Raw genomic sequence first — 25,993 nt, 5'->3', positions numbered from 1 at the left:
TCAAAACACAGTATACATATGATATTACAAAAACAAAACACTAGCCAGTTATAAGATCGAACAATTCTAACGTGGCGCCATCTAGTTTGCGATAAGGAACTAAACGTAGACGGTATTGAACATTGGCTTTTTTTTTTTTCAAATTAACACACAAAAACAAATTGTTAAATGCAAGGCATTTAAATATTCTGACGTATCTATTAATTTATAGATACTCAATCTCCGCGCTGCTCATTCACTTTGTTTACAAAACAATAATTAATCTCAGGAACTAGTTACAGGACTGATTTTAAAAATTATTTCACCGTTGGATGTACATATACCATGATCCCTGAGTGGCATACTTATATGCTATTTTCTTATATATACGAGTAGGTTATCCTTGCCTACAATATTTGTGCACTCATTACATTCTATCCTGTAAGCATTGCTTGAAATTCTATACAGGTCGTCATACCAAATAAGAGTCTTCCTTGCAATCTACAAATCTGGTCAAAGCAATAAGAACTAGTGTGAATCCAGTAAAGCCAGACACGTCTAAGAAAAACAGAATATCTCAAGTTTCCGACCTTACAGAGGGGAACTGGTCTAGCCAACGTTTTTACCAGTTATAAAAGTACAGGCTATATTCATTATATTAATTATTAGCTGTGTCTCGCGGTTTTGCCCGCTTTACTCCGCTCCTATTGGTCTTAGGCCTTAGCGTGAATATACATAGCCTTCCTAATAAATGGGCTATCTACACTGAAATAATATTTCAAATTAGACCCGAAGGTAGTTTCTGATATTAGCAAATTCTTTATCTTTATAATATAAGTAAAGGTCTGATTAACTTACTCATGTTAAATTTACCTTTGAGTCATTATTATTGGCACCAAAACATTGCAATACCGTGTGGTTTATGTCTGTTGGCGCCAACCACAGAACCGCGGTGCTATCACGGTTGGTCACATACAAATAATTAATTTAGCAATAAATATTACAGATATATATAAGTAATAATATAATGTAGGTACCAATCCTAATGAAAGGTAATCAATATTTTTTAGCATTTTTCATGTGTAGAGAAAACAGCAATAAAATTATTATTGTAACCAAATTTAACAATAAAACCAAAAAGTTATTTTACTGTCAAATATTACCTTTGTTTGTTTAATTGCTAAATAAATAAATGTGAAATATTATAATATCATTGTAATGTCAAGGCCACGGGCCACGGCGCTATAACAGCGGAATCGTCACAAAGCAAGGCCTGTTTCGTCACACTCCATGCAACGCTATTCCCGAGAGACATGCAAGAGACGCATCAAACTAAAAAAAAACTAATATTTCACTGAATATTATTAACATCTACTTTATAAGATAATATATTTTTAATAAAAAACTAAACCGCTTTTAAATTATCAGAACTCGACAAAATTTAGCAGCAGCTTTCAAATAAAAAGACTCATCAAAATCAGTTCACTCGATCAAAAGCTCTGAGATAACAAACACAAATAAATAGATTTTAGAAAATCGTTCTTTTCTTGAAGTAAGTTTTAAACAAAGTTCAAAATGACGTTACCTATTATTCTACCTATTATTATATATTATTCTGATATTTATTTATATTGTAGTATTCACAAAAATGAACCAAAAACCGCAAAGCGTTGGACTATATTCACTGTAATATCTCTTTATATTATTTACCAAAAAAGCGGTACCATCGATCAAACACACTCTACGCAACACACGATACTCACAAAAAATATAGTTGGAAGGTGCGTAAGACTGGAGGCAACCGGGTTAACTAGGTACATTGGTAATGTAGAGATGTAGACGCTCAGACATGGCTAGGACGAAACTAAATATTCCTCATATAGGAAACTCGAAACGCCGGTCTTTTATTTTATGATATTGGTCAATCAACTCAAACATGTATTCATTCATAGATATATATATGAATAAGCTTTATAGAAGCCCATTTTAAAACCGTAACATCATAAAGTTATGACTTAGCTTCATAATAACTTTAAACACTGGAGTCATTAGCGAGTAGAACACAAAAAAAACTATGTTGACGATTTACCATAACGCGCATCTGACTGCATCTCAGGCATACAACTCCTTATACAGAATGAACTAATGAACTAAAAATATATCTGCAAAGGGAGCCCAGTTATAGCAGTAATTGGTCAGTTACGTAATTCAGCCTACATTTGAGCCCTAAATCGGGTTGCGAAATGTCAATCGTTTAGCCTTGACCGCAGGGCGCGCCTGGCCGGATGACGCCGCGCCCCGGCCGGGCCTGTGCAGGCCCCGTACAGGTTGCAGTGGAGCCCCATGTATCATGTATGGTATGAGCTTTTGAAAGCTTGGCCTTTATACATTTTATAGTATTGTGTGAAAATACATAAAAGAAAATATATTTACCTACTTGTTGCTACTATATAGTTTATCACAGTAGGTTATACATATAATAATCTCCAAATTGACTATTTGTGAATTTAAAAATTATTTTATTATTATTTGATATCATTCAAAATATACTCCATTTTTATGGAGTATATTTTGAATGATATTTTCCATATTTGATGGAATCATCCATGCTTAAAATCTAAATCCATATAATTATTAAATGTAGGTAATAATTACATTTTTATGGAAAGAAAGGTGAACCAATTCCCACATTTTTAAAAAGGGTAGACTGTCCTTCACAAATGCCTTAAAAGTCTCACCTTTCGATGTCATAAAAATGATATTTATAAATATTATATTAGCAAGGCCTTGAAATTTATGAACCATTCTTTTGAGAATATCAATGTCGAATAGTATTTTTTTTTTATTACTTAATTAAAGAAAAAGAAAATAATATTTGCAATTTTTCGTTTCATCTTTTCGTTATAAAAGTTTCGACCTATACTGGTAAATTGACAATTGATATCTACTTACTCCGAAGTCGTACCATGTATTTTTTTAATTAGCATCTTCTCTTTCTCTTTTTTTTTCCTTAATCCATTAAAAAGCAGCAATATATTATACAACATTTCACAAAATACGTTGCATTATAATTTATAACACTGACCAAAATCAATTAATACTGACGTTTAGTATTAAAATATTTTATATCAGGTATGTATTCCCGTCTTGCCTGCAGGGCCTCACAAGTCCTGCGCGGGGTCCTGGATCCAATAACCTGTTTGCGTTGATAACTGTATTGAGCCCGTTAGCTTATTACCTTCCTAATTTTATTTATTTTTCAGTCTTCAATTAAAATATTTCTATCGAAACAAATAAATCATTTGTGACTTCTATTATCTATTTTTAAAATATAGATTATATTCCAATTTCCAATGATTATTTATTGGTTTGAAGGCACCTATATTAATATCATCTTTTTACATAGATAATTAGTACCTACTATATTTCATAGTTAGATATAATTTATAAAATCAAGTCAAACTACAAATTCTTTTCTGTTTATTAATTAATTACGATAATGAATTAATATTTTCTTGAGTGAGTGAATTTACATAAGCTCAAAAATGTCGAATATTCGTTCATTTCAGCATTAATTCGCTTATAATTGGAGAGAATACTTGGGTACAGGCTACAGCTATAACTCATTTCGCCCGCGTCAGGGCACTCCCAGGCGCGATTTTATCACAGAATATTGCCTTTTTTCACGCAACATTGTTATGTCATAGTTAATTCATGAATGCGTTTAATTTGGCTAATTAGCCAATGCTATCGTTTGTATATTCATTATAGGGATATTTTAATACGAGATTTCATTTTAACACGTTCAAGACGGGGCCCGATTTTGGCTACTTATCGTTGGGCCGGCATAGGGCTTAGAAGACCTGTTGGTGAACTTCATTTACGGCCGGCATCAGGTGGAAAGGACCTGTTACACCTTTTGACATTAAAATCAAATGTGTCATCCAGTTGAAGACTTTTTTGAAAATTCTTTCTTGAAATGTATTGTTATTGAATCACTGCATAACAACATTAGACCCGTTTTTGAAAAAAATATCATTAAAGGAGGTTAAATTAGTAATAAAATTATAGGATCTTATACACCTGTTCCCGGCACTAGTGAATATGATTGCTAGTGATGTCAAATGAATCGACTATATAATTTAAAAAAATCAATTCATTTTTACCTCAAAAACAGTATGCGCTTCATTATAACAGTTATGACAATACGAGGGTGAATCAAAAAGTTCTTGGAATCACTATAAAAATGTAAAATCTATTTTCCAAAATTTGTTTTTCTCTTTGTAAAAAATGTTTTTTCTAACTATCAAAAATCTCAACCACGGCTACCATTGCCGCATCATAATCGTAAAATTTTGTTAGATATATAATAATAGATATCAATACAATATCGCAACGTCTAATTATTATGCACATCACTAATTAACTGACCTGTCACCAAGGGCCGGCTATCGGGTTATCAGGCATCGGGTCTTTTAGATCCGATATCCGTCCTGCAAGGACAAAATTTCTTTGCAGGCCGTATCAGGTCTTTAAGATCCGATACAATATTTTTCCTTTTATGGGTACTATTTAGTGGCAGAATACCAGTCAATATATCTGTCACACTCTCACTACAAAAAATCCTAAAGTTAACTACCCCGGCCCATGCGATAGCAATAGAAATCTCTCTCCGGCCCGCGCGAATAGTTCACTTCAGGTGTTTTCGACCCGATGCCGTACTGAACGTGTTAACAAGGTGACTCTTGCGAATTTTGCGGTAGAGGAGAATGGCAATTCTTATAATTTCTGATGCAAAATAAACCATATTTTATGAAAGTAACCAAATGAATTATTTTATACCTAACTAGTTTTACCTAGTTACTTTATATTCCGATTTACAGTTTTTGCAAAGTCCTTACCACTAATACTAGGTAATTAATGTAATAGGTAAGTATAGTCGATTATTATCTAACAAACTATTTAAAACTTAAAACAGAAATTTATTGCACTGTATAAATTACGACACAAGCAAAAATGTAGCTGCATTACAAGACGTAGGGCTTCTTCTCAATCTAATCGGATCACCGATCTAACGAGCATTTAATGCCATAAGCTGTTTGTTACACAAATTGTTTATTTTTCCCACGTATTACATAAGTTTCTCTTTATTTCAGCTTAGCAGTAATAGGATTAACAGTATTATGTCGCTGTTATAAACACCGACATTAAAGTTGGTTTGTATTTATAAAATATTCATTACGTCAATTTATTATAATAGCAATATTTTTCTGTAAACAAAACACATTATTTTTTATAAACATTGTCTAGAGTTTCCTATAAATCCCAGACATTCATGACTAATAGCCAGTGAAATATTCATGAGCATAACAATTCTTACAAAGCTTTTACTGTTCAAACGATGTGAGTTATAACGATGATTGACTGAGTTAACTGTTATTTAGTGCTAAATAAAGTCGATCATAACTCGCACTGACTCAATATACACAAATACGAGATATCCGGGCCAAGGGTACTTCGGACAAACATTCACTTTTTACACAAAATAACTACAACGTGACATCATATTTTAATTAAGGATGCCTAAAAACTTGAAATGTCTATTTTAGTGAGAATAAAACACAGAAGTACAAAATAAGTAAAAATAAGTGCTTTCAATTAATAGTTCCAGCTGTTCTCAATCTAGGACCAAATTACGAAAACCCTCTACATATTATATATTAAGACAATATTGAGTAAATAGCTGTGAGCTTTAATATTGTAAGTAGTAAATTACTAAATAAATAAATATTCAGGATAATTTTCACACACGGCACAATCTGATCCCATACTAAGCTTTCGCTTGTGTTATAGAAACCAGATGGCTGATAAACATACATATATGATTATTTTAAATAAATACTTATATAGATAATCAACACCCAGGCACAGAGCAAACATCTAAAATCAACATACAAATATTTGCCCCGGGTGGGAATCGAACCCACGACCTCTGGCTTGGAAGGCAGGGCCACTACCAACCAAGCCAAGCGGTCAGTCGAATTACTATATTTCTAAAAAAATTACTAAAACCTGAAATTTACAATTTTTTGCTTTCTTAACATCCAATAGAATGTAGGTAGTCATAATCATAATAGTGTGTGTACCAAAACAATAACTAATTTGTAACTACGCAATATAACATACTGTAGGTAACCGAACCTAAAGATGACCAATGCCAGTGGCTGAGTGAAGTTAAACAATTGGAGGTCAATGTTTACTGGACGCAGATGGACACAGGAAAATATATTGTGACCTTGCCACCTGTATCACAGATTAGAGAATAGTTACTCCTGTATATTGTTTCCATTGGAATTTGGAATATGTATGCTTACTTAGTTCATTCCCATATCATAGTTGAACCTGTTACCTGTTATTAATTTACTTCGAGCATCAATTTGAAAAATGCTGCAAGTTGCAACAGAAAAGGGCCTAGTAATAGGTAATATCCCTACTTATCGTAAGTTTATTTATACAATAAATCTTCTATTCTCAACCCATAGTTTTAACAATTATAAAATTAGGTAGGACTGTATTTCGCATCAATATTCGGCACCAATTTGCTAAAACAATCTGTTTAGTGTGTTAATCTGTGTTGTGAACAAAACCTGCCACTCCTATTTGTGGAATATTTTCATTAAAAGATTGAAACGACAGAAGCAATCTTTAGCTTATCGTTTAAAGCTGGAACCTTAGTGGTGTTCTTTCCTGCTTCTCTAATCTCTTAATGATATTATCTTCTGCTGCATGCATAATGTCGCAGTTTCAAGGCGATTCATCATATTATCGTGTCGTAACAAAACATGGAAACATTCAGTTATACAAAGCAGTTAGCAGTCCATGTACACATATCTGCTCACGCGATGCTGTTTGTACAATTTATTGAACAATTATTTACCCAACAAGGTGTTGCTTAAGTGATGTGCCATTGATATGTCTTCTGTGTTATTTCTTAACAAAGTCAAGGAAGTTCAGCATCTTAGAAAATCATTTGCAAAATAGGTTGTTACAGGATTGTTGCAGCATTTTACGTATTATTTACCTACTTTGTTATCTCTGATATTTCCATCCACGACTTCTTGCTCTTCAAGCTGCTGATTGCTAACTACAAAGCCGATCAACTAAATTTATTCGATGAGGAAACATCACTCATAATTTTTATAATACCGTATCATAATATCACATACTTTTCCACTTCCGTAATTCCTGCGATCATATCTCTTATACGCGGAAGTTCATATACAAAATAACGTTCGTCGATCTTTATTAGTGTTGTCAGCAGAGCATGTAACCTATGTAACCCCCCCAACTGTGGTCACTGACCGTGACATTCTATTAACCATTCAATCGATTGATTCATTAATAACTACCGAATTAACCTCATTTACATCTGTGAAGTCTATCATTTAAATATAACAAGATTAAGATGAGCATTTTAAATTTGTATTGGCCTTTTAATTCTTTCATTACTTATCCAGTCACCTTGCATTTATTCTCCAACGCGTATTGACGGCAATGTTATAGAATTATAGGCAAAATATTAAAAATATTTTTTTTTAAACGAGAAAGACACTGCTGATTTGTAAACATTTTTTACTTTTTTCAGGTACGTCCAAACGAAATCTCATCAAGATAAGCATTAAGTAAGTTAATCCTTTTACAAATGGAGATAGCTAGGCAACCAAATCCCAGATAAAGCATAGATGATGTCACACGTTGTGACGTCACTTGCGAACGGTGACGTCAGAGATCAAGGTCGCGCTCTCTAGGTCAGGCTGGCGGAGGCTGCTCCCAGACTGTTGGTCTAGGTTGGGTGTTCCGTATTGATTACTTGAAAGTGATATTCTTTGTAAGATGCCGCAAGTCGTATAATATGCAAGCGACTTCGCAATTTAAAAGAAATAATATTGTGTGTAATTTTATTTCTATAATAAAGTAAAGATTTTTTCCTCTCCTCTGCTGCAATTTTTTTGTGAAGGAAAAGTAGATCCTTCACAACCAAAGAAATATCATTTCATTTCATTTATTTGCCAAAAAACACGGTATACCTACAGAGATGTTAACAATTCACTGAAATATACACAAAATAGAATTAAAATATCTCTAAAATATTCTAAAACTTGCCTGTATGTTTATTAAAATAATTTTTGACAGGAATAACTTATAACAATATTATGCTATCATATTTAATGGCGGAATTTACAAATTTTAAAAGTAATTTTAAACTCGTTTGTAACGCGGAAATGTTTTTGTTTGAGATAAGTATTGTTCAATGACCTTACTGTATTGTTTTATTCTGCGGCTCGTGCCGTATATATTCGTATATTTAAAAAGATTTATATTATCTGATTTGCGTGTTTAAAATTTTTAATTGCGGTTTAGAATAAAAATCTTTAAAATACAGAATAATATTGTTACCTATAGGTAGGTACCTACCTATTTAGAATTTACAACTCAGATTTTAAAACAATTGCCATTTTTATTTTCAAAAAGGCTCTATTTCATGCTTTTTAGTACCTGACGATTTTCTTGAGATTGTAAACATTAATGCTAAGGATGTATTTTCCGCTCATCTAGATAATATCACAGACTAATAATAAGATAATATCTATTATTTTTTTACAATTGATCGACGTTAAATCGCCTGCAAGCCAGCCTGATTACAGGAAGAAATGATCGGAAAAACTAATAAAAATTTATCGATTTTATTCCACAAATCGATTATTTTCTACACTTACGGTGTCATAAATTTCCGTTTAATAGGCTTTAGCGAGGTTATGCTAAATAATAATGGTACGGGAGCCAGGTGCAAATTTGGTTAATTATTTCCTCTCAAGAGATAATTCGTCAGACGCCTCAGAGTATAGTATTATAAAGCCTCGTGAACGTCAGCTGGCGCTCGGTTGGGGGGGGTGAGCGGTTGTAGCCTCCCACGCACGTAGGAAAAAAAATACATTCATTCATTCATTTCCTCTCAGCTAAAAATTTGTCAAATTGTAGCTAACCCAATATCTCAACGAAAAAAAATAATCAGCTGGTTACAACATGGTGTATTATACGTCAGCTAGTGTCTCGAACATGAAAGTTAAATTTAAAGAAAAATTTATTTTCCGTGATTTCCTCTCAAACAAAAATTTACCTGATGATAGCTTATATGTAACTGTGGATAAATATATAGGTCAGCTGGCTGTATCTTGGTGGAAAAACCGTCAGCTGATACGGGAGGCTACAACCGCTCTTCCCCCCAACCGAGCTCCAGCTGACGTTCACGAGGCTTCATAATACTATACTTTGATGCATTTTACTAATTACCGCTTGAGAGGAACTTGGTCATAAAATCTGTTCCTGGCTCCCGTACCATAAATAGCTAGGTTCCGCGGTGTTCACGTCAAAAGACGTGGGATCGATCCTTCTTTGCGTTTCCATTTATCGAGTATTTAAATTTAAATAATAATGGAAGTATGTATTATGAAAAATAGAAGAACTCAACAAAATTCAGATAGCAACCAACATTAACACATTGTACATTTCCATATTTTTATAATATATATAGATATGTATAAGTAAGGGCATATTGAAAAAAGGCAAGCAATAACAATTAAAAATAATTCCATCGCGGAAATTAACACGGAATAATATTATAATCTACCTCTAATCATACTTTGTTTTTCTTTCTTCCAATTTTTCGCGAAAAATATACAAATAATATAAAAAAAAACCTTGAAATATAGATTAAAATTACTAAGTTTGTTTTATTTACGAAGGAAAATTAACGAACGAACTTGGAAAATTTCGGCCTTACCACAAAGACCTAATTTATACCTAAGGCATATTTACCATTTATCGTTTGGTGATAAGACCTCAAAAGGTTTATTATTATGTTGTCTTCTACGCTTGACGAAACTTATTGCAGTGCCCAATTGATGAGTCTATCTTTATGTAGAGCGCTACATTTTTGTAAAAATATTAAATCGGTTTGTATTGTGTGTACCACCATTTTATAATCTTAATACATAAACGACCAACCAAATGTATAAAATATATTATAATCATAATTAACGTACTCAATATAATGTTATTTAAGTAGGTACATGGCAAAACATCATTTTTTTTATAAAAGAGTAGAAGGCCGAGCAAGCGGGTCACCTGACGAGGCGATCACCAGCACTCATAATCACAAAGTAAAAAAATGTGTTTATTTGATACTTACCAGGAAGTTTTTGACATATAAAAGATTTTTAAATAAAGTTGAAAAAGTATTAAAACGTGAACAAAGAACAAATTTAATCTCTATAAAGAGGGAACTTAAATAAGATTATAATTGCAAATCCTTGAGTGACTTAAATCTGCGTTGAATGTTGACTTTTGTTCATAAGACGCGATCAGCATATTTAAGAAACCCACAAAACATCTTATTTCAATCTTCGCACATTCAGTTCATAATAAACAAAGTTCGTACTTCACGATTTAACAAAATACAGAGTGTGATCAGAATTATGATCAGTCAGTTTGTTTTGATAAATCTTCCCGGAATGGTCAAATAAATTCGTATTTGTTTGGCTGTTGATTCTAATACAGTGTACTGTGTAGTGTGTATTCACTCAAGAAATTTAGTTTATAGAATTTTCTAGATTTTATGACCTTAAATTACCTTTAAACTTGGGTGGTATTCCGATGTTTTTAAAATTATTTAACATAGCTATGTTTCATTTTTTTATAATTAAACATGTACCCATATTTTGTTTCAAATAACAGTAGCCTTTTTAATTTTTGCATGCTTTATGCACACCAACCAAAATCTTATAAAAACGAATAATTACTTGCTTTTTTTCTCCTTCTTTAGGAAATCTTAATTAAAATTGAAACACGAAAATAAGTGTAAGCCTTTATTAAAAAATACAATATAATAATCTTCGAGCAAGCTTAACTAACACCTTTAACTAAAAAGCATGTTTTTAACAATGTTTTGTGCACCTTCTTCGCCGAGCTAGACGCGAAGGACAAGGCGCGCCTCCTGGACCTGGCTGAGCCTGAAACAAACATTAAAATAACTTTTTGAAGAAGGTGTATACATCCATAACATTTTATATTTCAGTGGATCTGATCTAAAAACATACATTCCTATTGACTAGAGTCTAGACGGTTTGCTGCACCACCAAAATATGTAGGTAGTAATAGTTAGTAACTTGTTACTTAGTAATAACTTATTATTATGAATTGAAAATGTAGAGGTATTGTATTTTTTTGGAATTTAGCTGAATTTAGATACAAAAGGATTTTTTGTCCGTCCTTTTCAAATAAGTAATAATAGAAGTTGATGTCTACGCTAGTATTACTGCATATTTAAAATAATTTGGAAAATCCAAAAGTGCACGCCTCATAATTTTTTTTTAATAAATATTTATTAATTATTATTTTTGTTTATTTAATAACAATTAAACCACATCGAATCAGACCCTGAAAAATGAAAGGGTTCTATTCCTGAGCATACTCAAGCGTAAGAGAAAAAAAAAGACTCGATTAGTAAAGTATTTCGGTCGCTATCGTGTTAACAAGAAAAAGGATCCGCACATACAGACACACGGACGTCCAAGACAGAACTTTTTTAAACTGTTTTTTAACTAGTTTAAATAACAAAAATGACATCAAAAATATCATGAACGTTAAAAATAGTGTTTTTTCTTAATATGTGTGTGTATGTATTATCTTACAAGTGCAATGTATGATACATAAAGACATTTTAAGTTTGAAAAATCAGATGTTTTGCGCGAAGTGACAGTAGTACCCACCTCAACGCTTCGCTTATGAGGCGTGCAATAAAAGCTATTAATATAATAAACAATAGTATTTCATGTTCCAACCGAATGGGTCTGACGTCCGCGTGCGACATTGTGATGACAAATGACTACAATAAAATTAATGTCATTTTTATTGCTTTAAAATAATTGAATATAAGTACTTTAATCAAAGTTTCTATTTTTATGCTCAATACACTAATTATAGTCCACACTGTGAGTCCACATATCAGATACATGTTGAGAAAACTCTATGTCTTATTTCTCTAAAATGATATTCACATTTTTCATAAAACGGACTCATCTTCCTATATTTCCTGACAAGATTACTTGAGATTAGGTTCTTGGAAATTGGATGAGCAAATCAGTATTATAATAAATTCCCATAGCTAAAATGGATTTGCGACACACTGCGGCGTGTTAACATCGATTTTTTTGACCTGCATTGACCCTATTTGATATCGTTTTTATAGTTCTACAACTCAGCAAAAAGTTACTGCTACCTGTTAGCTTCATGAAGTGATATCGTATAATTATTTCGTATGCCATTAGGTAGTTCTAAAAGCCTCTACAAATTTTCAAAACATATTGGGTGGGTATTACCGACATCACTCAGACGGTAAATTACTTTAAATTAAATCAAATAAATATACACACAATAAACATCCTTTAATTTAAGATCACTAACTATTCACTAAATCTTTAATTTTTGCATGAATTTATTAAAAAAAGAAGTGTCGCTGAACGTAAACATTGAACCTTCTTGTGACAGCGAGTATACAACGATAAATACATCAAAGCATATTTTCCGTTTATAATATTAAAAATGTAAACTCCACTGCCGTTAAACAAGCTAGGCTTCAGAAATAGTTTTATAGCCAAAGTGTTCAGCGCTCAAGGGCCGTCTGTTCGCCCAATCGAAACTTAAAAACATTTATTACAATACAAGAACTAAATTCTTTGGCAACAGCATTCGAGGTAAGTATCATAAATTCATAATTAACATACATTATTTAGTAGCAACCAAAATTCCTGAATCAAACTCTTATAACTGAAAAAAAATCTAAATATTTTCAAACATAAACGTCTCAACTTTATTTGCATAAAAACATTTTCAACTCCGTAAATAATTAAAACACAATATACAAGTCATCATGAACACAGTGCACGGTTTATTATACTCCAAACGGAATATAAAGAAAATGTAGACGCTCGTTATGAGCTACGTCGTTAAAATATCTAAAACTGACATACTTGTGTACAGAAGTTAAACATTTATTACTCAACAGATTGATTTGTATCGCGTAGAGCACCTCACTAACTTCTTAATACATTTGTTAATTTAATAACAAATCAACAGACCTCGCTCATTTGATTACCTCCGTGTAGAAAGATGTTTCCCAAACATTTGTTTACGCGATCCACGAAAAAACAGCAAATCAAAACATTCTTGCGAATTCTAAATACGCAAGAAATAATGTAGAGCATATTTTATAGAGTCTTAAGATGCCCTAATAATATTCCTAATATATTTTTACGTAATAATAAATACAAATAAATTTAATATTTCCTCCATAATATTATGCTGAAATATGTAAAATTTATGAGAAGTAAATATCTCTCTTTTGGCTGTGCTTTTGGTCATGCGTTGAAATATGGTATCAGGTATGGTATTTGATAATTCGTCTAGACTAGTTACGAAGAATTGAAACAAAATTAAAGATATATTAAAATAATAACAGAAAAGTGTTAATATAATATTGTTAATCCTTCTTACCAAAATGGTCCTAGTGCGCTCCTGGTAGCCGATGCCGCAGGACACGCTGCAGCGGCTCCACTCGCTCCACGGGCTCAGCTGGCAGTCGTTCGTTTGCAAACCTTTTACATATACATATTTATTATTAAACTGCAATATAGTCGGTACCTACTCCAGAACAAGTCAATAACTGCGTTAAAAACAACCGACTTCAAACTTGCACTTGCAACATTTACAAATACAGACAAAAATGCTCATAAAATAAAAACTACTGGGCCTATCCGAATAAAATTTTTATGGGACCAATTCGACACCATCCCGCATCGAACAAAAAAAGAATCACGTAAATCGGTTCAGAAACCACGGAGTAATCGGTGTACATACATAAAAAAAAAAAAAAAAAAAAACATACCGGCCGAATTGATAACCTCCTCCTTTTTTTTGAAGTCGGTTAAAAACTATATACCATAATATTGGTTGTGTTATTGAAGAGTTGTACAAAATATGTTATATTAAATCGAAAAAAAAAATCTTATGTGGTTTTGTGGTTTCTATTTGGTAATTAGGTTAGTATCTATAGTTAAGATTCTTATCTAGCTGAACCCATTTTAGTTCGTAAATATGGCCAACCATATTTCTGAGCTGTGCTTAAAGATTGTTTAAATGTACATTCTTACCGCTAACTGCCGGTGGGACAGGTCCAATGGAGTTGCTGCTCACTCCGGGAACGAGCTGGCTGGGCACCACTGCACCGGGGGCACCGCCGCCTGGGAGAATATATTATATTCGGGTTAAATTCCCCTTTTTAGCAGAAGCAGATTAAAAAGACATCGTTAATTAACTTAAGAAAACGCGTAATTAGGTACGTTATAAATGTTGTGGTCATGACTAGTGTTACCGCTCGATAGTCCACTATCGATAGTCTATCGATTAACTATCGATAGTTGGGGAAAAGCAATAGTATCGATAGCACTATCGATACTATCGATAGTGTCGATACTATCGAAGCTCAATATCGAACGAACTATCGATACTATCGATAGTGTCGATACTATCGATAATATCGTCCCATCGATAGTGACCTTTTTCTCGATAGTATTGCTTTATCAATAATATTATAGTGGATGACAGAGAACTAGATGTTTGGTTATAATAGTTTTCAAGTTATCTATTGGCGCTTTGTACAATCCATTTTTTTTAGTTCGTTAATTCGTAATCCAATAAGCCCATTGACTGACCCATTATACCAAGAAATCGTGAACAATACTATTGCACAATTTACTACTATCGATAGCTCAAAACTATCGATAGTATCAGTACTATCGATAGTATCGATTGTAGTTGCAATATTCAGTAGCAATAGTATCGATACTATCGACAGTATCGATAGTATAGCAACTATTGGCAATCAATACTATCGATTTTATCGATACTATTGCAGTTCATCAATAGTATTCCATGATTAACGCTATCGATAGTATCGATAGTATCGATAATATCGATACTATCGATAGTGCTATCGATATTCTGACTTATTTTCAAGGTCAACTATCGATAGTCAAACTATCGATAGTTCGGCAACACTAGTCATGACAATATTACTATAAATTCTATTTTTTTTTTAATATTATATGAGGCTTATAATAAACTTATGGAGTCTCCTGTGCTTAAATTTTATTAACGTTTTTCCCCTTTTGTATTAACCTATATGACGGAAGAAGGGGCCAAAGGCTATTTTTAAAAGGAGTGACGCCAGCAATTCTGACGTCACCATCATCAGAGCAGGCGTTCATACTCGAAGTAGAACGCCTGTGGGTATTTTACTGCCTTTTTAATCTACGTGGAAATTATAGAGAGAGCTCCGAACGCTCCGACGGCCGGCGAGTGAATGTGCTCTGTGCCGTCGGGCGATCGCATTTAAAGCAAACCATGACTCACAAGAATTAGTTTGAGTGTTGCCACTCGAATTTTTACAATGAATTTTTATCATTTTTAACAAAGATTAATTATTTCGTGAATTTAATTATTTCATTAGTGGTTGATTAATGAATCAACCACTTATTTAAAAAGATCAAAGTAAACTTTAGCTAGTTATAATTATTTAGTAGTTTGAGGGTAGTCGTTTATCGTCGTTGCGCCGACATATATATTATAATACTTTAATCCATGTTGTACATAACACAAATAAGAAATTTAGCTTATCTACAATAATTAAAATAGAGTCATCTATTATTCTGTTTTTCTGTTTGCATTCGGTGGTTTTCCCCTTTAGAATTATTTTATAATGACATCCAATAATAGGTGTAGGAAAGCAAACAAAAGGAGGTGTACCTACATACAATAAAGCCCTAATGATTGAGTTGTAAATACACTAGTGCTTTGTGTGCTTGTACTGCATTAGTGCTTTTCATTGAATCGTAATATAAATACTGCTGACATCATACTACATAATTACTGACCTTTAGCTCAAAACAGGCTCAAAAGTAAATCAGAGCTGACGTGATAAGTATGACATCACTGGGTTGTCACAAATTGATAATATCTGTGACTCAAGTCAAGGTTACAATCAATTACAGTGAGAATTCAAAGAATTCATATGAAGTAGATTACAGCGTTGTTACAATTAATTGAAAATGTTTCTGTAATTAGAGTGAAGTAGTATTTTTCTGTCTGAAAATTAGATTACTTTACACTGATTATTCTCCCTACATTTGCTAGCGCGTGCTTGTTGCAAAATTGTACAAACGAAAGGATTAATCATTAGCTCGGTAGAATTTATAAAAAAATATTGTATTTATCCAATAGAAAATTGACAAGTGGTTGGTATGGTGATCGCTGCCAGACATCACCATCTAAGTCCGCCATACTTACCCATTAGAACTTTGCAAGTATCCATACACTCCTCCTGCGTCAGGAAGTTGTTCTGGTTGCCACGGCAACCGCCGTAGGTGAAGGGAATGCACATGCCCTTCATGGCGACGAACGCCCAGCGCTGGTACACGCCGCGGCACGGGCCTGTCTCCGCTGTCTCCATGCATATACCTGCACGGAAATTATTCATCTTTACATGCAGATGTTTTACAAGAAGAGAAGCATTTTTTAGCCAAAACTAATATCCATAGTGAATATAACTATTAACTAGTGTCCACAAGGTTCACGAATATTGATGCAAATTTGGACCTTTAAATCTAAAGTCTTGTATGTATATCAATTTTGCAATTTTATCAAAATAAAGTCACGAACCGGAATTCAGCCTATTTTAAATTTATTCCAGGAGTAGGAATCTATTCCAAAATATTTACATTTTCAATTCTGCCTAACTAACCATAAATTATTAGAGCAAATTTATTTGTAAGTGATACTGAGAATTAACAGTGTAAATGTTTGTTTTCTAGAAGAGGATAATAACAGATGATATCTATCTTATAAACTATCGTATATCGAGATACATCCGGATAAATTAAATGGACACGCTTGGTAAATACAAGATAAATAATATTTACTAAGCCCGACTGATCACGCCATATAAGTTGTACGAGTTTATTTATTATTGAATTGATAACCTCCTCCTTTTTTTTGAAGTCGGTTAAAGATATTTTAACTTTTTGGTAGCGTAGCTGTAGCCAAAGTAAAACCATCGTACTAATTTTATACTGATATAACGCAAATAAAGCTTTAGACAGAAGAGATTACTCATAGCTATATGTATGTATGTCTCACGTTTGGCGGTGGGCATGTCGAGCGCGCAGTCGGCGCGCTCCTGGCAGGGCCGCTGCTGCAGCAGCTCGACGCGCGCGGAGCAGTCGCGCTGCCGGTCGGCCGGCACCAGCAGCAGCCGCGTGCGGAAGCGCACGCCGCGCCCGCACGACGCCGAGCACGGGGACCACGCCGACCACTCGCTCGTGGGGCACGTGGGGTCCGAGATGTCCTGCTCCTGCTCCGTGCACTGCGGCTGCATGCACTTGCGGCTGTCCTCTGCAACAATTACATATTATGATGCATCCTATCAGAAGAGAGGCGTTGATCGGATTATAAACGCAACCAAAGATTAGCAATTCAGCTCATACTTAGATCTATTTATGAAACCGAACTCTTATCGTTAAACTATACTACTATACATTTTCGTGCAAAGCACAAATTCATTCAAAAATCGATTATATGTTTTTTTATTTAGCCAAAATTTGTGGCGCTACAAAATAACATAATAATAAAATTTGCCCACAAATCCATTTGAAAGAATTGGTCAACTTACCGACTTGCACCAAAGGACACTTCTTAATGCCCATGTGGTTGAGGAAGTGCCTCCTGCGGGTGGACATGCCGACGCCGCACGTGACGGAGCACTCGCTCCACTCGCTCCACTCCGACGTCTTGCAGATTCCCTCCACGTCCTCTGTGGGAGCATTGAACTCGTTCTCCTCTTCGTCTGCGTTGTTGTCCCCTCTAATGAAATTCATTTTTTTAGCCATGTGAAGTCGTGTCGTGAATCGTGTCGTGTCGTGTGTCGTCAACTTCAGTAGACTCCTATCTTATTTATCGGTATCACCTGTCTTGACAATTCGTTCAAAAAATAGTAAAAAGACTTTAAAATTTTCCGGGAAAGCAGAAAAAATGGGCAATTTAAATATTATGTTGAACTAATTTTGGAATAATAGCGTCGTCAAGCAGTTTTTTCCGCAGTTGACTACGAGTTTCCCTGTCCATTATACTATGTTTCCTATGTCAATCTAAAAGTTAAAAAAACCATGTATTAATTAGGACCTTTATAGTAATTAAATGTATATAGTTCTGTTTTAACTTTATTTTGGCAAACTGTATAGCACATACAACAAGGAATACCTTAGAAAAAACGGGTAAAAACTTGGTGGTTTACACTTTACATTAGCCCAAAACCACCAAGTTTTAACACACTTTTCTACGCTTTTCCCTTATAAATCGAATACTAACTCGCACTCCGGCACAACGGCGACGCACATCTCCTTGGAGACGAGCTGGCGGTCGCACGCGAACATCTGCGCCTTCTGCGGCATGCGGTACTCGCGCGTGCGCATGCGCAGCCCCTTGCCGCACGTCACCGAGCACGCCGACCACGCGCTCCACTCTGTCACCGCGCACTCCGCTGCAGATACATGTAGCATGTAGTAAGATAGTATAGTGTGTTAAGTTGTTATCATTATAATAATACATAACTTCATTTGTATAATAATACCACACAAGTTATGGCTTACAAGTAATAGGTGAAGCGAAAGGAACTTGAAAAATTGAAGGGATTACAAGCATATCTATTTACTGTTTTACAAACTAACGTAGATGCATTAAGGTGATGAATTAATTTTTCTAACATTTACGGCCCTTTTCAAACCTTCGTAATTTTTATATTATTAAAGTTGTCGTGATGAAAATTCTTGACAAGAAAGTTCAATAGTAACACAATACGTCTACCGTTTTAGAAACATGATTCCATGATATTTTCTCGATAGAAAAAAAATACAAAGTTATCATTGTTATTTTTTTTTAATCTCTGGCATCTTCAAAATAACAAACGTAAAGTTACGACTTTTTGGATATTAACTATAAAATATACAACCTATACGTCTACCGTGTTAGAATTTTGAAATATGCGATGGTTTTGAAATAAACAAGAAATACTTGAAATTAGCGCGCGACCAGCCAATATAGCGAGAGCCGCCCTGTACCTTCCTACCCCGATCGCTGCACGAGTCATTCCCGCTACGGCCGTCACACGGGGAACTTGTGTCGCTCGCGCAATCGTAAAAAAGGGTGACAACACGATAAGACAAAATGAGACAAATGGGGACAATAAAGAAAATAAGAAGAAGAAACATAAAGGTTGGAGGAAAAAGAATGCTTACAATTGGAACAAATTAATGAAGTAAGTTGGTTTTATTTTAAATTTGATGATAATTGTATTATAGACGATGTTTGATATGTACCCCTGTTTTAAGTACATAACGAATGTGTAAGATTTTTTCATTTATAGCATAGATAATCTTTTCAGAAATCCGGAATCCAGAAGGAAAATAAATCCACTGATTGTTCACAATGTGAACCCACTCCTTCGTAAGTACCTTTATTCAGTCAAAAATGTATGTTATCAACGCTCTACTTTTTTTTATCGCATGATTCCATTTTTAGCAAAAAGCAACAAAGTGCAAAGAAATAAAAAATCATGGTGAACTTAGTGGAAGTATGGTGGATGTAATATGGAACAGGAGCTCATTGGAGTAGTATTATATTTAAAAAAAATACGAAATAATTTCAAGAATTACATTTCTTAGAAGGTGGTAGATAGGTGTGTTGTATAAATAATTTGATGTTGATATTTATTTCATTTATACTTACTACACCTGTGCGGGAAATTGCTTAGTAATAAAACAGGTTTATATTCATATTTACATAGTAATGTGAGTTTTCATTTCGAAAAATTTTGTGTAAGTATATTAAATTGAGTTCCTGGGTGATCTGGAAACACAATTGGGCCCGGAAGATGGCGCTGCAGTCACTCCTCCTAATGACATGAACCGATTTGGATGAATGTTTGTGTGCACATTTCATTTTTGTGGGATGATTGGTTGATTCGCTTTCACATTAGCTAATATTATGTATTTTTGTTGTTAGAAAGTAAACTTAATTTAATGTTTATAATACATTATTATTGGTATAAATAAGCCAGTGTTCGTCTCACATTGCTGTGACCTGCACCTGCCTACCTACCCTACCAGGGCCTAACTTTGTTCTGGCTATTTTATTTTGATTATTTGTAATGAATAATTACAATTATAATAGAGTGCAAAAAATAAATACATGCGTCAATATATTTTGTGTTTTTTTTAAACAATTTTTTTATTTAAAAAAATATCATGCCGACCGCGGCTTTGCCCGCGTGGAATTAGATTATATCGTGAATCCTGTCTTATCCCACAGAAGTGTTCAGTTCGGATAAAAAGTATCCTATGTGTAAATCCAGGCAATTAGCTATATTTTATCAAAATTGGTAATGTAGTCTTGACGTGATTAAGTAACAACTAACAAAAAAATATACAAATTAACATCCAAAGTTTCGCATCAGTTTTACTGTATTAGTGATATCTTCCACTCTTGACTTTGACTGAGAAGAATTAGGGTTTATAACTTCTTTCAGAAATATTACCTTTCATTTCTGGGCATGACGTAATATCTACGTCAGCATCAAATTCTATCTAAATCCATTCAGTAGTCCGCGTTATTGAGTACCATTTCATTTTTTCAGAGTAACAATATTTTTTGTTATTTTAAAGATTATTTATAACCTGTATTATTTTGTAATAAAGTAAACATTACGAAATAATAATAATTATTAATAATGTCTAAGTAGTTGTTAAAAAGAAGATTATTTGTTTATAAGCAAGAAAATAAAACCAATAAATCAACAATTAAATATATGTATAAGAATATTATAACTGTATGACGACTCCATACATGTTTGTCCCGAGTCGGCCAGCGGCAGCGCGGCGAGTTTGCAAGAATGATTTCGCGCACACCCGCGTTCGCGATAGCGAGCTATATTTAGACTCCGCCCGCCAAGCAGTAGATTTTTTTTTGTGTATCGTCTTAATGATGCAGAATTATACAACCACACCGATATATTATTTAAATGTTCTTTTAATTTTGCTTCGCTTAAATTGGTAAGAGTTCATATTTATTCCACTTTTCAAATGCACATCTTTTTTAAACACATCTATTAAATCTATGTACTCACGCCGATCCACGGACTGGCTGTTCTCCGCCTCCTCCGCCACGAAGCTCTGCAGCGTCTCCTCATCACAGCCCCGGGAGATGATCTTCTCCCGCGTGAGGTACAGCCGGGCCATGGGCTGCACCTCCTTCTGCTCCGGGTTGTAGAACGGCGCCCGAGGGTCTTCGGGGTACATGGTCGTGATGCGGTACATGCGCTCGCGGGGAACTGACTCCGAGTTTGGCGACTAGACATGAACCATGAATTTATTGTTTGCACACAATTTTTGTTATTATATTTTTTTAACAGTTTGCGGTGTACTGGACTTTCCGTCCAGAAAGCACTCTCTTCAGAAAAGTTGTTAAAATTCTAATAATTATAGATAGAGCCTATAACATAAATTAACGGTGATTGTTATTAATTCATCATGCTGAACTTGGTGAAAGGCTGTAAATCAATACAATATTATACAAACAATTTAATAGATTCCTATCCTTGTTCTACATAAATAAAAAAATGTTCTGCAAGCTACGTACCATATAAGAGATACCATTATCAGTGCCGGCGTCATACGGGAACAGGTCCACGACCTTGGACTCCGCCCACGAGCAGTCCTTGTTGCACAGCTCCAGCCCGTTCACACCCACCACCCAGTCGGGGGATGGACCTGGTAGAAAGGGATTATTCTTAACATAGAAGAAGTTACTTCGTTATAACTTACAAACCATCCTCGATCGATATAATCAAACGACTTAATATTTTCGATGACTGACTGTACTTAATTCAATAATTTTATTATCCAAAATAATGTGATACATACAATATAAGAACCTCTACCACACTAGAAATTATATGATACAGACGTGTTGTAGTTTATATAGGTCGTATACGTATTTTTTACAAACAACAAATTAGTAAAGCATCATACCGAACATAGACGCAACTGAGAGGAGATGCCTCTTCCGGTCGACCGTGAAAGCAGCGCTGGTGTTGGAGTTGACCTTCGGGTACCACAGCCCCTGCGCCTTCACGATGGAGCGCAGCTTGCCGCCCTGCTGCCGCAGCTCGCGCTCCAGCAGACCCACGGAGCCCCACTCCGCTAGCGATCTGCGATCGTAGAATAAAGATGTTTTTTTGTAACCAAAAAAAGTGAACGTTCCCTTGTTAGACGAGACAGAAATAAGGTACCTAATATTATAGAGACTTTACAGAACGTTTCACCTGTTGAAGGCAACCAATTATTCAGTTTTCTAAGATTTTGGATTTTAACAATTTTTTAAATACATGACACAAATACTGTGATCGCCAAATTAACTTATTGATGCGGTGATCTTTTTTCCCCCTTGATACGGCAATTATTTACGCTAACAACAATTTTGCGCCATTATTTATTATGATGATTAACTATTATGATAGTAGAAATTATCAGTATAATAAATACTTTTATTTACATAATAACATAGACATACCTGAAACCATCAGTAGCGAGCTGTCCTTCGCCCCAAAAGCTGAAGTTCTTGGGATGCGTTGCGCCGATGACGTCAGAGAAGTGGGTCAGCCACAGCGCCTGCACGGGGAAGTCCTTCGGGTGCGTCTGCGACGACCACAGACCTTCGAACACCATCTGTAACATGCATTTTCAATGGAGAATTAAAGTCTTAAACGAAAGTTAACAGAAATACTTTTTATTTTTACACGCTTTATATTAGCTTCACCTGTATGTTTGTTTGTTTGTAACCGACTTCTTTGGGCGCGATTTTGACCCACTTTAAACGGCCAGATTTCGTTCAAACTTTGTAGATTTATTGAGGACCGATGACAATACACTAATTTGATAAAATTTTCTATTTTTTAGTTCGGTTTTCTATAAAAAGCGTGTTTTTTAGTTTTTTTTTAACTATTATTATTTAACTAGCTGTTCCCCGTGGCTACACACGGATAAAACCATGGATAAAAACTACCATCCACCAGATCACATATTATGTTTCAAATATTTAAATGAATACTGTGCATTAAACAAGTCCCGCATTTATTTTGTACAAATTAATTAAGTGAAAATTAGTAGATTGGAAAGATGGAAGAATTTTAAGTAAATTAAAGTAAATTCCATATTATACAAATACGAAAGACGCTTGCGGGCTCGAATCCCGCCCCGTGATTGAATAAATCGCGTTTAAAATCCATTAAAAACTCTTTAATTTCTAAATGTATAATACTCGCGTAAAATCAAACACTAGTAAATACTATGAATTATTTCTATTAAAAAAAAAATCATACAAATACTTTTCTTTTGTTTTGCTGCAATCTCACCTTGTATTTAGCATCGTCGCAGGCGCAGCAGTCAGACGCGGTGACGGAGGTGTCCTCGCAAACCCGCTTGGTCAGCTGACCATCTTCGGCGTACCATTTGCTGACGTTCTCGTATACCATAGCTCTATGTGGTGAAATAGAAAATATTAAACACTAGCCTTCCGCCCGCGGCTTCGCCCGATTTGTCTATAACCTTATCAATCACTAAAACCTTCCTTTTGAATAACTCTATCTATAAAAAAACCGCATCAAAATCCGTTGCGCAGTTTTAAAGATTTTTGTTTATACCATGTAGTGATGATGTACAACATTGGTACCTACTTCAATTAAACCATTCATCTGCACCGGTTCTATAAACAATGATTTAAAGTTTGCTGCTTTATTTAACAATAAACAAACAACAAGTTAAATGTAAAAAAAAATCCCTGGCTTTAGAATGAAGAGTACCGATTTCAACTGGTTTATGAAACGCGCGTACCATACCACAAACTTACTTCAACAAAACGCATCCAGAGCCCGCGGGCGGCGCCTTCCACATGACCTGCACTTCTGTCTTCGGCAGATCATCAGCTTCCACCACAGAGTTGATGCACTCTTCATCGAACTTGGTGAGCGTGTCTGCGAACAGCTGGAACTGGCCTTGCTTGCGGGTGCTGCGGGTTTGGACAGGGTCCAGGGGGTCGATCTTGATCTGGAACTTGGTGAACTGTTGCACCACATCGTGCGTCCGGGATCCGACTAGCGTCACTGGGAGAGATGGAAATGCCTTTATAGAGATGGTTTCGAGGCGGATATAGTTTTGTTGTATAGAAGTAAAAAATGTAGAGTCAAATTAAATAAAATGTGTTATGTTTGTTAGAGAAGCTTTGTAAGCAAAACATTACATAAATATGAAACTATTTCAATTTACAGTCCTATTTTACTTAAGAATAATATTTCAAAAATATATATTTTGAGACCATTATTCAATCGAACTGAATTCGTTATTGTTTTTGGAAATTTCCTTTTTATATAAAAATGAATTAATATATAATAGTAAAATAAATAGTTAACTATATAAACAATAAGAATCGTAATTTTCGTGATAACATAAAAAAAACAATGTTTTATAAACACATGATAAACTTCCTCGTCAATTATCGCGAATTCTTGTGAACGGAAACGAATTGCAACACATGGAATATTATTATTTTATCTTTACCAATAATAACAAACAAAAAATGCATTCATAAAGAGAAATAGATCACGAATCACGGACCGTTTTTATTTTATTAGTAGTTTAGAAATTCCTACATAAAAAAATTATCTTAATTCTTATTATTTTACCCGCACAACTTGGTCAGCTTTCAAAAGGAACAGTTACTTAGAAATGTATTATTTTTTCGCAATCTTGTAAAAAAACATAATATTATAATATATCCACTCTGCTACTGCTGCAGCTGCGTGTTTTATATACTTATTATCATTTTGCGCCAAAAAACATGCATATTGAACTAGAATGTAATTTCTAAATAAGCTGGCTAACTACATATTTTTAGGTAGCACTTACCAACATATCTCTGATCGGGAGCATACCGCTCGACCTCTCCATTGATGATGAGGCGGTAGAAGTTGTCCCCAGGGGACTTCGGGGACGGATCGTCAGGTGGAGTCAGCTCGCACCCCAGCACCGACGCTACAAATAGCGTCACAAACCACGCTCCGAACATTGTATAGAAACTGCTCATACTGTGAAATTGATTACCTACATTAAACATAATCAACATCGTCAAATTTTGGTTTTATTTACATTTAACATTACATCTTTATTTTCATTGTCCTTTAAAAGAGCGTCGAGTATGAAAATTTTCTATTCATTTCGTATTTTTTTTAATAACTGTGTCTAAAATAATTTAAAATTAAACGTATCATTATGCAAACATAATAATAAAACTAAATATGTAGGTTACGTGCTTATAAGAACATCTCGTAATTGCGACAAACGGACGTTGCAATATTAATACAGATGATTGTTAAAACAGCTTCAAACAATCTGCTCAAATCACTTGATTTTGACCGTTCGTTGTCTCGAATATTTCCAAAGTTATATAAAGTTTTGCGATAATTCAGATAAAACGGAGACTTTCAATGACGGAACTTTTATCATCGGTATTTTTTTTGTTTTTTTTTTTAATAAATTATGAATTAGATATTCTTTGAATAAATGAGGAAAAAATGAAAAAGACTCACCACAATGTGTGTATAGTGTCGGGATGTGGAGCGGAGTGAGATACGGGAACGCGGCGAGAGATAACAGGTCAAATGTCGAGGCAGAGCCACGCGTATCTGGGCTAACTTGCTAAATTTATGATTATCACTTTTCTGTTTTTCTTATATGTT

General features: G+C 34.4%; 2 protein-coding genes and 2 long non-coding RNA genes across 4 annotated transcripts in view; 2 read left to right on the top strand and 2 right to left on the bottom strand.

The window, feature by feature from the left end:
- LOC149481985 (uncharacterized) overlaps positions 1-25,993 on the bottom strand; it is a 191,832-nt gene that overhangs the window by 26,704 nt on the left and 139,135 nt on the right. The gene's annotated exons all lie outside the window — the stretch shown is intronic.
- Positions 1-25,993, top strand: part of LOC149481992 (phosphatidylcholine:ceramide cholinephosphotransferase 2-like) — a 104,884-nt gene that overhangs the window by 29,220 nt on the left and 49,671 nt on the right. The window lies entirely within an intron of this gene.
- Positions 10,892-25,978, bottom strand: fat-spondin (extracellular matrix protein f-spondin). The gene is made up of 15 exons (XM_089704533.1): positions 25,844-25,978; positions 25,164-25,342; positions 24,109-24,361; positions 23,615-23,738; positions 22,774-22,928; positions 22,233-22,411; positions 21,841-21,971; positions 21,329-21,551; positions 18,517-18,688; positions 17,822-18,012; positions 17,290-17,544; positions 16,441-16,611; positions 14,247-14,336; positions 13,591-13,691; positions 10,892-11,048 (listed from the first exon to the last, which is right to left on the bottom strand). The coding sequence occupies exons 2-15, from the start codon at positions 25,339-25,341 to the stop codon at positions 10,974-10,976; spliced, it is 2,298 nt and encodes a 765-aa protein (XP_089560659.1). The 5' UTR covers position 25,342; positions 25,844-25,978; the 3' UTR covers positions 10,892-10,973.
- On the top strand, positions 19,086-19,866 carry LOC149481994 (uncharacterized). The gene is made up of 3 exons (XR_016316764.1): positions 19,086-19,462; positions 19,589-19,650; positions 19,726-19,866. It is a non-coding gene; the product is annotated as an uncharacterized LOC149481994 (long non-coding RNA).

The sequence above is a fragment of the Colias philodice genome, chromosome 15 (assembly GCF_061535455.1).
Source record: "Colias philodice isolate Cphi_HAF_F1 chromosome 15, ilColPhil1 Martin Lab GWU primary, whole genome shotgun sequence".
Taxonomy (NCBI): Eukaryota; Metazoa; Arthropoda; class Insecta; order Lepidoptera; family Pieridae; genus Colias; species Colias philodice.
This window is presented reverse-complemented; position numbering and strand designations above follow the sequence as displayed.

What these genes read in the sequence shown, in the direction of transcription:
- fat-spondin (XM_089704533.1), bottom strand. Translation starts at nt 25,341, where the DNA reads ATGAGCAGTTTCTATACAATGTTCGGAGCGTGGTTTGTGACGCTATTT. An exon ending in CAGCCAGTCCGTGGATCGGC is followed by an intron (nt 18,689 to 21,328) that starts GTGAGTACATAG and finishes ATGTATCTGCAG; the next exon opens with CGGAGTGCGCGGTGACAGAG. An exon ending in AGCGCACTAGGACCATTTTG is followed by an intron (nt 11,049 to 13,590) that starts GTAAGAAGGATT and finishes TGTTTGTTTCAG; the next exon opens with GCTCAGCCAGGTCCAGGAGG.